We start from the raw sequence: 13,126 nt of genomic DNA on the forward strand, positions 1-13,126 counted from the left end.
CAGTTTCAAGGGTTTACATATGTTAACTCCTCTCAGAAATAAATAACAGGCCTAGTAACATATGCTTACAATAAACACTCTTGAGTTGCTAAGTCAATGATAATAGCACAGTCTGAAACACAAATGTAAGTATATGATTACAAAAGTAACAATCTGTATATCTGTAGTCTCCAAAAAAGTGCTAAAAATAGACGATGGAACATAAATCACTTCCTAAAAGTATAAAATCGTACAAAATCGAAATAAACATAAAATATAAATCTAAATAAGTTAAATATAAAATAAATATCAATCAAATATAAAATAAAAGCTTTTTTTTAACGGCCCTTTTAGATTTTACTATAGTCTGAACCTCCCCCCTCCCAAAAAATGTTTTACATATTTTTTTTTTCAATCAAAGCACCTGTTATGTTGAAAGGAAGAGTTTTTTTTACCATGTTTAGTGAGGCATTACACTTGGGAACAAACTAAAGAGACAGATTAATAAGGCCAGCCATGAATATACAGTATAATGTTTGATGAGACACATTTTTACATTTCTATTGTTAGAATAATTTCTTAAAAAAAAGATAAGAAATCTCTAATAGCTGTATGGAAATATGGTAAAAAGATAAACACTCCAAAAGGTAAGTAATAAAAAAATATTGCTTCTTTTTCTTCTATAGAAATTAAAGGGTAACTATGGCAACTAGCATTTGTTTTTCCCCTTGCTAAACCAATCTTCTATATGATGTGATCCTAAAAGGATTTAACCACAAGATTCCACAACTTCAGTCGGCTTGTCTTTCATTTCTGGTCTCATTAAAAATACTGAAGAAACTGTGAACCTGAACTGTTTGAAATGAATTATACAGTACTGTGTGTTTCACGTTTTATGCCGAAGCGGGATGCACAGCTAAATAAGTTTATCCAGAGTAAAATGTCTATGGAGGTTATAGCAACAGGACACAAGCCTTGATAGGGTTTTTTTGTTTGTATAATGAGCATATTTAGCCTATATTTATTTTCAAATTCAATGCATAGGTTATGCCTGTAGCTATTTATTTTATTAACACCATGTTCTCAGCTGGGGCAAGATATTTCACAACCAATCATGAGTTTTTAAACAATGTGCATCACAAATTATGCTTAAAGACTGTTACCAGTAATGCGTGGTCCAGTAAAAAAATAATGTGCTTTAACTTTCTTTAAAAACTAACACATGTTTATTATCAGTGGAATAAGGGATCGTTCTTTTGACAGCAGCTATTATGTTAAGCCATGTAAAGTGCTTTTCATGCTAAGCATTTAAGATGTCCCCAAAGTTCGTTCCTGAATATTTATAGACAGGACAGCCTAATGAACGATTGCATGACTTAACAAGCAGATATCGGTATTTTTTTAGTTTAACTTACTAAAGTAAACCAATACCTATAATGGATTTTGAAATTGAATGTTATGTTAGAGTAAAAGATACTAATATCCTTTTCACTCCTCCGCTGGCCGTTTCTAAATATGCGCTCTTCAGCGGTCTTGAGTGTTCGTGTTCTGGTTCTAAGTGATCAACCCGTTCATATTTACCATCGGTCAGCGCCCCCTCGGTGTAACTTTTGAACGCGCAGGGTACCCCTTTGGCGTCGTTTTTCGACAAACAGGTAACTGTGTTGCTGTTCGCTAAATGCTCCAGACCAAGATGCGTGCAATTCTTACTAGCATTTCATAATTATTTATGGTTTTAATATTTTGTAGCACCTAACCCCACCACTTCTCAGCCATTAAAAACACAATATGCGAACAAAAGTACAGTCACAGGTATTAATTGAATTACTAAGTATTACAAACAACTCGTGTCGTAGACCTTTATGCATCGAAGTCGTACGATAATTTTACATGAAGATGCCATGATTGTCCTTGAATGCATGAAGTAAGCTCCCAAGTAAGCTTCAAAAGATGTACTGGAGCAGCTAGACGCAGTCCGTCGCGGAAGCCAATACCGTTTCACGTTCAAAGCCAACGAAATGGTGCGATTGGTCACGAGACATGGGAGAGCAAATGGCATCGAATCGCAATATTTGAGCATCGTTGTTCACCGGAAATAAGATTTACGGCGGGAGGTCATCGCTGTCACACCTGTTCCTCATACAAATCGATCGTTTCGCGTAGGTAACCTTGGAATATCTGTATTTTGAACGACATTGTGACTGCTTGTATCTGTTTTATATTACGATAAATAAACTGTTAAATTACTTGCTCAAACTGCCTTTATAGCGTCATGTAAACGCAATTATCATGGCAATAAAACTTATAATTGAAATGATGATGTTTCAGGGTTTCATTTATGTATATTAGATATTCACTTCATAATGACGGTAAAATTTGAGTGCCCTGAACGTCGAAAAACGACATCAGGGGTTCATGCGTGTTCTAAATTGACGCCGAAGGACGCTGACCGAGTGTTAATATGTGACGAGTCGGGAGTGAGGAGACGTCATCAAAAGGCTTGCAAAGTCCAAGAAATATTTCCAGCCTAATAACCCTTAAAAACCAGCCCAAAAGGAAAGAAAACTAGCCCAATTTTTATGTCAAATCAAATCAAAGTTAACAACTGCCAAAAGACGTTTCTATTGCATTATTTACTTATCTGAATGGTTTCCTATTTAATTTTCTACTACTGTAGTCATGATGCCAAAGAATTTTGAGTTGCTAACATTCTACCAAATATCTTTGTGTTCAACCGAACAAAGAAATACAGGTTTGAATCAACTATAGGTGAGTAATTAATAATATATTTTTTATTTTTTTGGTGTAGTGTCCCTTTAAAAAAGATCCCATGTGTGCTCGAGGCCATGCATGGAAATGGACGAGAAACGTGTTTTCTCTTCGTAAGACATGCACAAACTTGCTTAAGAAATAAGTTTGGTTAAATGTGTACATGCACTGCAATGTTTAAGTTTTTCTAGACTGCATATAGCGCTGCTCAAACTGGACATTTGGCAGACGGAGGAATTAACTGTTGTACACTCACGCGTGATTTCTTTCACTGTGCAACGTGCACCTTAGTACGAAACTTTGGTAAATACATAATTCGGATGCATTGTCTAAAACCGCTATATTTTCCTCTTCGGTTGATCTGAGCTCCCGCGTCCCACCAGTGCCAGGGACTCGAGACCCCCACTAAATCGGAGGTGATTAAAGTATACAAACATTGCGCGCAATGCGCACATGCATATTAGATCTATCCAAACACGCGCATATGTCAACACAAAAATACACAGTCTAACATGACTTTATAGTTATTTACTCATTCCTGTATTTGTTGTTACATAAACCATGAAAATATTTCTACGGATGGTCAAATTTCATCAAACTGTTTCGGTGCTGATGGATGTCTTTATGCAAATGCCGGGCTCTTTCTGTTAGGACGATATGGCCTTTCTGACTGCAGCACTTCTCCGCCTTCCTCACCATAACTCCCTGCGTTGTCTATATACGATATTAATCAAAGTTTAATTTTGACAAATAAATATCCAAAAAATATAAAATGTGACACTTATTGATTAAATACGCTATTCCTAATAATAATACAAATGATTTCTGTAAATCATCTTCCACTCTCATATCCTTGCGACACCAAGGGTCCCGACCTATGTGAACCCCTGCTGTGGCATACCTGTCATGCGCTCGTTCCCCACACTATTAAACACGCGACCCTGGCAACACAATAGATCGGACTACCGTGGAGACGATCACTGGAGTCTTGCGAGGCCAGTTTGATCTCTTAATAAATTTCTGCCAGTAGCCTATAACAGAAATCCAATTTTAAGAGCTGTCAACAAATTGTATAAACTTCTTTGAGCATAAAGTTAACATCTTTAATTACTACAAATGTAAGAACATCTTTCTCTATGAAATACCGATAGGCTATGTGATTTTACTTTAAAAATGATTATTAGTCAGTGTTCTGACATACCGCATACTACATCTGTATCTGTTTCCCCTTAAAGGTAAAGTAATGAAGCAATGTAACCTATAACACTCCAGTTCTTGCTCTGATTTTCACCTTTTGTTGTATTTGTAAAATAATCATGTAAACCACAAATATAAACGGATGTTGTCCATTGGAGTGACTCCTGTCAGTGGAATGCACGTTAAAATCTGTTAACAAAGCTCCAACCTGAAATGTAAATTGTTTGAGTGTGTATGGTTTACCTCCTTGCTTACTAACACACAGAGGTATGTAAATGTTCTAATTTTCACTTTAGCAGCACTTCTATGGCAGTAGGCTACTTCTGTAATGGCAGCCCATAGGCTATTGCTTAAGGCATATGTGCAGTAAATTACCCTTAGCACATCAAACTCTAATGTCTAATGAAATCCAAATTATTATTAAAAATAATCACTAAACATGCTGTAAGAAACCACAAAGACAGCATATAAAACAAAATCTCTTTAATTTGTAAGTGTCGACAGCAGTACAAAAGATGGAGTGATGGTGAGACGATTTTGTCATATGCGTGTATACTTTATCTTTTGTGGAAAAGAGGAACTCTTGAGGTAAATAAGCAAACAAGCAGGAACAACCTCATCTGCCATCGTACATCAGTGAATTGAGAATATACTGTAAAAATGGTGTTACATTACAATATGCCAAATGCTGCTCGTGGGGAGAACAACCTAAATATTTGTACAATCCACTAAGGTGTCTAAATACACCGAAATGTGTCACTCATCAGGTTTATTTTATTTGATATAATAATACTACCATTACAGAGAAGACTGATCTCCGGACATACAACGTAGCATTAATTAGTTTACCTCACGTCAATACTGCACATGGAAACCAATGACTTGCTGGTTTACATACTAAAGCCAAGCAAAAATATTTTTAGTACCTTTTTTTAAACAATAACATCCTTAGCAAATAGCTGTCTTTTGTACTGTATAAAGAAGAATGTGAACACAAATGTGATGGCAACCTTTTTAAGTTCAATTAAAAACTTTACACTGGACTGTACAAGATATGATAAACTATTTACATTTTAGACTTAAAACTTTTTTTCCAAAAGCAGCAACAGATACTATTCTATATCTCTAACGCCCAAACAATAATACCTGCCATGGGTCTATGTACCTGCTGAGAAACCGGTCTCTAAACACACATACACACACTCGCACACATACACAGAAAGACAAAATGGAAAAAAAGTGTTATCAGGCTGCTAGCGGGATTCAAAATAAGAGCGCACCTAGTGACAGAGGAGCACAGTGTTGCTTGAGAGACTACACAATCTTAAAGCAAAATACCAACGACAACAGCATGTTGTCCCTGACAGCAAAATTGTACTCATCTGAACAGCAGCTAGCATGTCAGTCCAGCATGTCAGTGAATTGTGCTGATTAAATTAACAAAAACTATCCCACAAAATACATCACAAAAGTCCATACCGAAAAACAAATTCATTACAGTAAGATAAGTAGAAACACCCAAGCTTTGTCCTTAGTCATTGTACCTATACTTTTCATTAATATGGCAGTGACAGTTAATGTATGTATCATAAAATAAATGTAATAGTAGTTGTTGTTGTTGGATGAATTAGAAATGTTCTATTAAACACTATAAAGCAACACAGAGCAAAATACTGTATGAGTGGGTCTGCATTGTGCAGAATAAAATCTAATAAATATTTGCACATCCCCATTCCACAATGTGTTTTAAATGATGCTGTATGATATGATGCCCCATAATTACATATTCTATCATAAAAATTTGGCACATAACCAATTATTTATCTGCAGCAAGTACCTCAGCAAAACAAAAAAATGTAAAAAAAAATACGTACAAGGATTTCAAGATTTTCCTTTGCTACAGAACGCATTAACAAAATCGAAATAAAAGACAAAAAGTAATGGCTGGAGTGCGAGGTTCAGATGCCCGGGTATCTCAGCTGTGTCTCCAATATTACTCATTCGACAGGGATTTGAATTCAGCAACAACATGAGGTACAGTGAATTGTCTTTCTTATTTTTTTTCTACGTACAATGACCAACAACATACACACACACAAAAAAAGAAAAACACTTAATTTATACTTCAGCAAGTATCCATGAACAAAAATAAAATTCTATTTTTCTATGTTATATTTACAAAGGAAAGAAAAAAATCTGTACTGAGATGGAGAATTTTTTCCAAATAATAATAATAGTAATACAAATAAATGAAACGTTGTTTTGAGCTCCAATCCGTTTTCAAATGTCCTTGTTTTTATTCTTGTTCTCTGATTGTCCTTGAATTATGTTCTACTGACACTTTTAGAGCCAATTATGGCTAATAAATACAATAAAATGTCTATACGCACTAGAGAGCTTCAAATACAATATACAACACAAACATACATGACCATTAAAATGTGCTACTGAAGTCCGGTGTGTCTCAGTTGGCCAGTCACTATGCGAGTCTCTCCGTCGAGTACACTGCTCTTTCTCCCCTAGGCAGCACTGGAGCTTAAACAAAGTGTTCATTCATCACGTGTCTTTGCATAAATAAACAAAATATGTAGAGTGAAAAATGACTCAAATCTGGCAACCGTTGGGCGTGCACACATGAGTCCAAACAGGTGACTTGTTCGTGTAGGGCTTTTTCCTCGCACAACGGCTTCACATTAGTCAGAATTGATAAAAATACCATTTATATCCAGTGCTTGTAACACTTTTGAATCATTGTCTCCTTGTGAGATTGAAAATGTCTCTTTTTTTCTGTTCTTTTTTCCTTTTTATCTATACAAGCGCAATCAAGTTTCAGTCTCAACAACAGTTCTTTTGTCTAATACCAGCCGAAAGAACTGGCTTGGCATGGTCAAGGAAATATGTACAAATCACGTACAAATCAACCAATCCACCAGCAAACAGATATAACAGCTTTTCAAAATAAACGTTGGCTTGTAAGCAGGGAAGAAAAAAAACTGAACGCGGATGACACCCAGCCAAGTATTGTACCTCATGTTAAAATCACAACAAACTAAAAAACAACAAAAACGAAATTAAGGTACGAATACGAGCTTCTAGTGCTCTGAACTTCTACGAATTAAATAAATGCTTTTTGAAGAGGGGGGCGTTGAGTAACATATTAAATGCTTCGACTGCTGGGAGATATAAGCGCTAAATACCCATTGGTACCTTTGGAGGTAATGCAGTGACCAGCAGCCTCACTGTGACATTTCTTGTCTATTCTAATCTCTGGGTTACCGATGAAAGAGACAGGTTCAAGGGCAAAGGCAAAATAGCGGGACTCATGCATTAATAATGCTGTATTTCGGATGATACCTACTCGTCAGTCATTTTAATAATCCCCCACAGCTTGATCAACTTGTTCCATCTGCTCGCTAGCACCTCGTGCTAGCTTCTGGCCGGTGCACATTGATGGAGAGCAAGCACAATAAACCACATGGGCCTCGTCTCCATTGTCTAGTACCTTCTCTTGGGCATGGGCCGAAGTTGGGAGCCAGATGGCAGCCCCTTGAGGCAGGGCCTGCGGCGGGCAGAGGTCAGGTGAATGGAGGTGAATGGCACACATGCCCTGTAGGAGCTTTCGGTAGGGCCAATGCGTAAAACAAGAGGCCCTGACCGCAAGCTGCTTCTTGGCTGTCCTTCCGCACGGAAACAGTCTGAGATCTGTTCTACTGCTGGTGTTACCGAATAATTTGGTAGAACTGCAGGACTGACTATTCCAATACAAAGGACGCGCTTTTTTATGGTGTCGCTATGAATGTTGAATTTTTTTCCAAGTGCTCGAAAAGGATCCAATCTAAGAATAATAACAATAAATGGCCCAAAATGGCAGATTTGTCCTTGTGCATATTCAAATCTTCTGTATACAGTTTTGAAATTATTCATAAAAGAAATTCAGCTTACAGTATATGTTACGTTACAAATGATAATGAAACTGGAAGAACGATTGGAAAAATAAGTGCCATTACAAGCAATTTGGGGGGTTTTCTTCTTAACCTCTGCGTAACTGGCCAAAAAAACCTCCAGATAAACTGGATGTTCTCTTAAGACTTAATGATAAACACATTGCAGAAGCCCAGAGGTCACGCTCCGCTTTAAGACTATCTTCTGTCAGTTAAGATTTACAATGTCCACAAGACTTAAGCGCAAATAAAAGATTTTCAATGGTCTGCCCCGGAAAACGGGGCTAAAGAGTTTAGCAGAATGTGCATGTACATATTGTACAACAGCAATTTGTGATTGTAATGCACCAAAGCTGCCTTTTGCTGCCTGTCCAATTCTGCAGATTGGATGCCATTTGGCCCCTTGGCATTCTGGCCTGATTACAATCACTGTGATTAAGAACCGAGCGGGTAAGACTGAACTAGAGCGCTGGGAGAGGACAGAGGCCGGCGGTCAGACGATCACTGCATTCAACCTCCCGGAGAAGTATGACACTCTTAGTTCCTGAGCATTCGAGTCAATAGAGAAGAGAAGAATCGTGGGCTTTTTACGTTCTAGGACAGCATTGCGAGAATTGTCTAAGACTCGTGCGGTCTCTCCCTTAAGACTTTTAATTTTTAAGATTACGAACAGGAAGCTTATGATATGTTTGGCACATCTGGACTTTTAAAACATATGAACAATCATAATCAAATTAATAATAATAAAGCAACAATAATAATAATACTAATAATAATAATGGGGAGTTTTCAGTTCTTCTTCAGTTTTGTCGCATTATGAAATGTCAAATGAAGCTTTGTTGTCTATTTCACTTGACATAGTTCTGATTAAAAACATTCATAAGCTGTTGGCTGGTACAGCATACCTGAGTGAGATATAGAACCCCATCGAAAACAGTAATGTACGCTTCAAACGATAAACAAATACATGTTTAAATCCACGTGAATTTAAGTAAGACTGTGAGTTATGCGTTCGTATGAAATGTTTCAATCGTCAAGTCCTGTTTCTCAAAACATGTAGTAAATACCCTAAATTGATCAACGTCCATGATGAAAACACGAGAAATATATCAATAAAATAACAATAAAAAAGCCCAAATAAAACACAATCCAATTGTTTCACGCTTGGAGAAACACTTAAGACCAATAGCTGTTAAATCTACGGGAGCCACATCTGCATGCTGGCTCCCGAAAGGTACTGTTTATCATCAGAAACTAGATTTTTTTCCACGTCTTTGTTCGTTATTTTTTCTTCGTCTACTTCAGTATTCCCTCTTTTAAAAGAGGAATATTCTTCGCAGGGTGTCTGAGCTTCAGTTGGCAATGACGGGCTCTTGTGTCTCATTTTCACTACTGTAGTCCGATTTGGGCTCGTCCTCAAAGTCCTCGTACATGTCCATCTCGTCCTCGCCGTTCACCGGGGTGTTGGGCACCATGGTGCCGGGTTCCATCTTCATGTTGAAGGTGCTCTGGATGACAGGGATGGTGGGGTCGGGGCTGGCTGAAGCGCTGGAGCAGTCTGATGTCATGTGAGGGGAGGGCGTGGTGGTGGCCATGGTTATGGCACCAGGATAGACGACACCTGCACTGGTGGTGATGGGGATCTGCGTCTGTGGCTGCTGCCTGATACAGAGGTGGAGAGGGAAACACAAGGGAGAAAAACAGATTTATGCTCAAGGAGTGCATAAAGCTCGCAAAGCTCAAAGCAGCTTAAGAGCTTCTAAGAGATGGATGACAAGTTTAACGTTTGTCAAGTAAACAATTACAGTCTCTGGGAATTAGAGAAAGGAAGGAATGTACAGAAGTGCACAACAACGTAAAGCTCTCAGATTTAAACCCTCGACCGGAAGATCCCCAGTCAGAGGCCTGTCAAAATTATTTCCAATCAGTGACAACGATTTGGGAATGATTGTGAAAATGACACTCATTTCTTTCACGGCGACAAAGCCAATTGGTTGGTAGAGACACAGTCTCCCGATCTTTAACGGGCTGATTGATACTCCACCACTCGCATTTCTTGCTGTTAAAGTGGAAACACCTGGAGCAGGCATTTTCTTCACTCACCACATACAGTAAATTATAGTGGCGAGCTCCAAACATCTGCCCTGCCGCCCTTTCTACATTCACGCTCAACCCTAATTTCCTAAAATAATGGCTGTGCGAGTCCCAGTGCCCGCTCTGTTATAGTCTAAATTTGATAAACCGCTGCTTTGGAGCAGGTGAAAGAAAACGCTATATTGTCAATGGGATTCAACCCGAGATCAAATCTTCCTCCCAGAAACGAAAAGAAACATCAGCGTTATATAATCACAATAGAAGAGTGCTTACGCGACAAAAGGCAGCGTCTTAAAAAGCTATATATAAAAAATTAAGCGCAGGAGCCGTATAACATGACAGGCAGAATTAAATGAGCTAAATTACCCCAATCAAACTGATTAGAGGGTCACAGACTTTGCAGCAGGAACTGGCACACCGCATGGAGTCATTACCTGCCTATTGTGAGAGCCATATGCCGGCTTCATTAAGTGCGAAAGAGCGCGAGGGCCGACGGAAGCCCGCTATTCTTTCTGGCGTTTCCGCCATGCACCTACCCCACAGTGAAGAACTGCCTCATCTCCTGTCTCCTCGACCTCATCATCTGCTTGTACTCGCTGATGCGCAGCTTCTTCCCGTCGATGATGCAGGTGCGCTTGGGCCGGGGCTTGTACTTGTAGTTGGGGTACTTCTCCAGGTGAATCTTGCTGAGGCGCGCCTGTTCCTCATAGAACGGCTGTTTCTCCTGGTTTGTCATGGACTTCCAGCGAGACCCTGACGATCATAGGAAGTGATACGTTAGGATGTGTGTGGTAAGACGTACAGCAAAAAAATTGAACAAAAATGATATAGTTTTAAATGCACATTAGTTAACTTATTTGAACTTAAATTTAAACACTACATACAACCATAGCTTCGTTATTCTGGAGCGTGCGGCTGTTCTGAATAAACGGGTAAATGCATGACGGTTCCCATTGCTGCATTAGCAGAAACAACAGGCCAGTAAATATCTCCAGCTGTCAGAACGTCCAGGCTGACGGGACTTTTAGTTGCTGTGATCTATCGACTCTCTGGACTGGGGGACAAGACCCATTTAGCCCTGTCATTTTTCATGACAAACATGTGACCCACGTGACAGCCACTAAATCCATCTAATTGAGCTGCTCCCGCTGGCAGCGTGCCATCAAGTTTTACCGCGCTGGTCTTTTCAACACGCATTGAGTTGTGTGGAATTATTTGCAAAAAATGATGACCAAAATACATTTAGCATAGTGTATGTGAAATGTCAAATGCGTGTTTATTCAGAGGGGAAACGTGTGATGTTATTCATTTGCATATATACATGCGGTATATTTTTTTAATTGAAGGTAGATATAAGTCTATCAACATAAATCCCACCTTTTCTAATAATGTTGCAGATTCTACATCAATTGTGGTACTTCATTTTACAGTGTTTAACATTGAAAACATAATGCTAATCCTTGAATAAACAATTTCAATCACTGCTTGAGTAACTGCAAGTCATTGGAGGCAAAATGACCCTGTTTTAACAAGACTAGTCGAGCTAGCGTGATCCAAAACAAGCACAGACATTTTTCTGAACGACTCCACAATAGATCCCTAGACGCCACTACGGAGACCCTGGGCAGGGGTTCAGTTTATTCTTATGGAGCATAGCGTCGTCCCTAGTGAAAACGGAAAGGCTAACACTGCTCGTGATTGATTTGGGGGCTCAGACTTACCCAAGATTTTGCTGATGTTGGAGTTGTGCATGTCTGGGAAGGCCTGGAGGATTTTGCGGCGCTCGTCTTTGGCCCACACCATGAATGCGTTCATGGGCCGTTTGATGTGAGGTTCGTTGTTGTTCCGTCCCCGGGGTTCCCTGTAGACCCGTGCCTCGGCAGAGCTGGCGCCTCCTGTTGGCCAAGAATAATACTGATGTGGTTTATCTGCAGAGCCATTCAGTTCCTTACTCCCTAGGAACACCAGAGCAAGAAGAAAGTGGGCGCAAACCATTAATCAAGCTAGTAATGCAGGGCATCCATCAACACATTAGTGTGACTGGAGCTGAACCAGAGAGCTGGACTTTGGGATACGAGAGGCATGCGGCCGTCCCTCATACTCCAGCCTGCCCGTCCAGCTGGGCTGGACAAGCTCATGTTTTGGAGCGAAGAACAAGACAGAACTGTTGGTTGAGCAACTCCTGATCAGTGAAAACTAGTTCAAACCAGATGATGAGTACCTTGACTCTAATGCTTCTTAAATGTTTGTCTGAGTCATAGCATGTCTAACTACGACCCGCTAGGTGAATGTTGTAATGTATCTGCCGCTCTAAATAACAAATGTGGCATGAGGGTGTTTACCAGTGCCAGTGCCAAAAACAAACATCTTTCCATATGTGTATATTCATAAGGCTAGTGGTTTTATCTGGGCTGGTAACTGAAAGTTTATAGGTTAACGTCCCCCATGAGATGATCTAAACCTATTCCAAACTTCCTCCAGGGAGATTGTTTTTGTGATGTCCATTACTTCAGATGAATCGTCGTTCAGATTCCTACTAACTTTACAGACTAACATACCACACGTCCGTAAGTAAGCGAGTGGAAAAGCAGACACACTCAAAGTTCTCAATCAGGCCATTCACAATCAGCATATGTGTCCCCCAGTTTCTGTATTTAACTTTAAAGCAGAGCGAAAATGATTCTGTTTGCATGCGCATTTGCTTCCTTTTATATGTAAGATGTGAAAGAATTAAATAAAAGCTGTATGAATATTTCAACAAACAAAAACATGTTGATAAACAAGGCTTGAAAAATAAAACAAACCCCCGAAAAAGGCCTTTCCATATGCTACGATACATCTTTAATGATCCGAAAACTGGATAAGGCGGCTTGGAATCAAGCATGAATATTTCATCATCCACATGTGACGGGCATTCATTAGGACCCTGAAACTTTCAAGTCTTGGCACATAGTACCTGCTTCTGATTTTTATTATCGCTGTTGTTGATAAACAAAATAAAAACTCCAAGTAATGGATCTTGGCACTGTTCTGCTGTTAAAATATGATACACCGATTATTCCAGGGCAGTGGAGAGGGAGGGGCGAGAAAAAAGCCTAGAACGGCTACCTCCTCGGTTCTCACACACACCCGTGCAAACATCAGCC

At 39.3% G+C, this 13,126-nt stretch overlaps 1 protein-coding gene across 13 annotated transcripts in view; it reads right to left on the reverse strand.

Moving 5' to 3' along the window:
* Window positions 1–6,043: 6,043 nt before the first annotated feature.
* sox6 (SRY-box transcription factor 6) overlaps window positions 6,044–13,126 on the reverse strand; it is a 146,828-nt gene continuing 139,745 nt past the window's right edge. For all 13 annotated transcript variants that reach the window (XM_056745239.1, XM_056745206.1, XM_056745289.1 and 10 more), the window contains 3 exons: window positions 11,702–11,875; window positions 10,517–10,733; window positions 6,044–9,548 (listed from right to left, as the gene is read on the reverse strand). In XM_056745239.1, coding sequence (XP_056601217.1) covers window positions 9,239–9,548; window positions 10,517–10,733; window positions 11,702–11,875 — 701 coding nt within the window. In that variant the 3' untranslated portion in view covers window positions 6,044–9,238. The remainder of the gene's footprint in view (window positions 9,549–10,516; window positions 10,734–11,701; window positions 11,876–13,126) is intronic.

The sequence above is a fragment of the Triplophysa dalaica genome, chromosome 1, assembly GCF_015846415.1.
Source record: "Triplophysa dalaica isolate WHDGS20190420 chromosome 1, ASM1584641v1, whole genome shotgun sequence".
NCBI classification, from domain to species: Eukaryota; Metazoa; Chordata; class Actinopteri; order Cypriniformes; family Nemacheilidae; genus Triplophysa; species Triplophysa dalaica.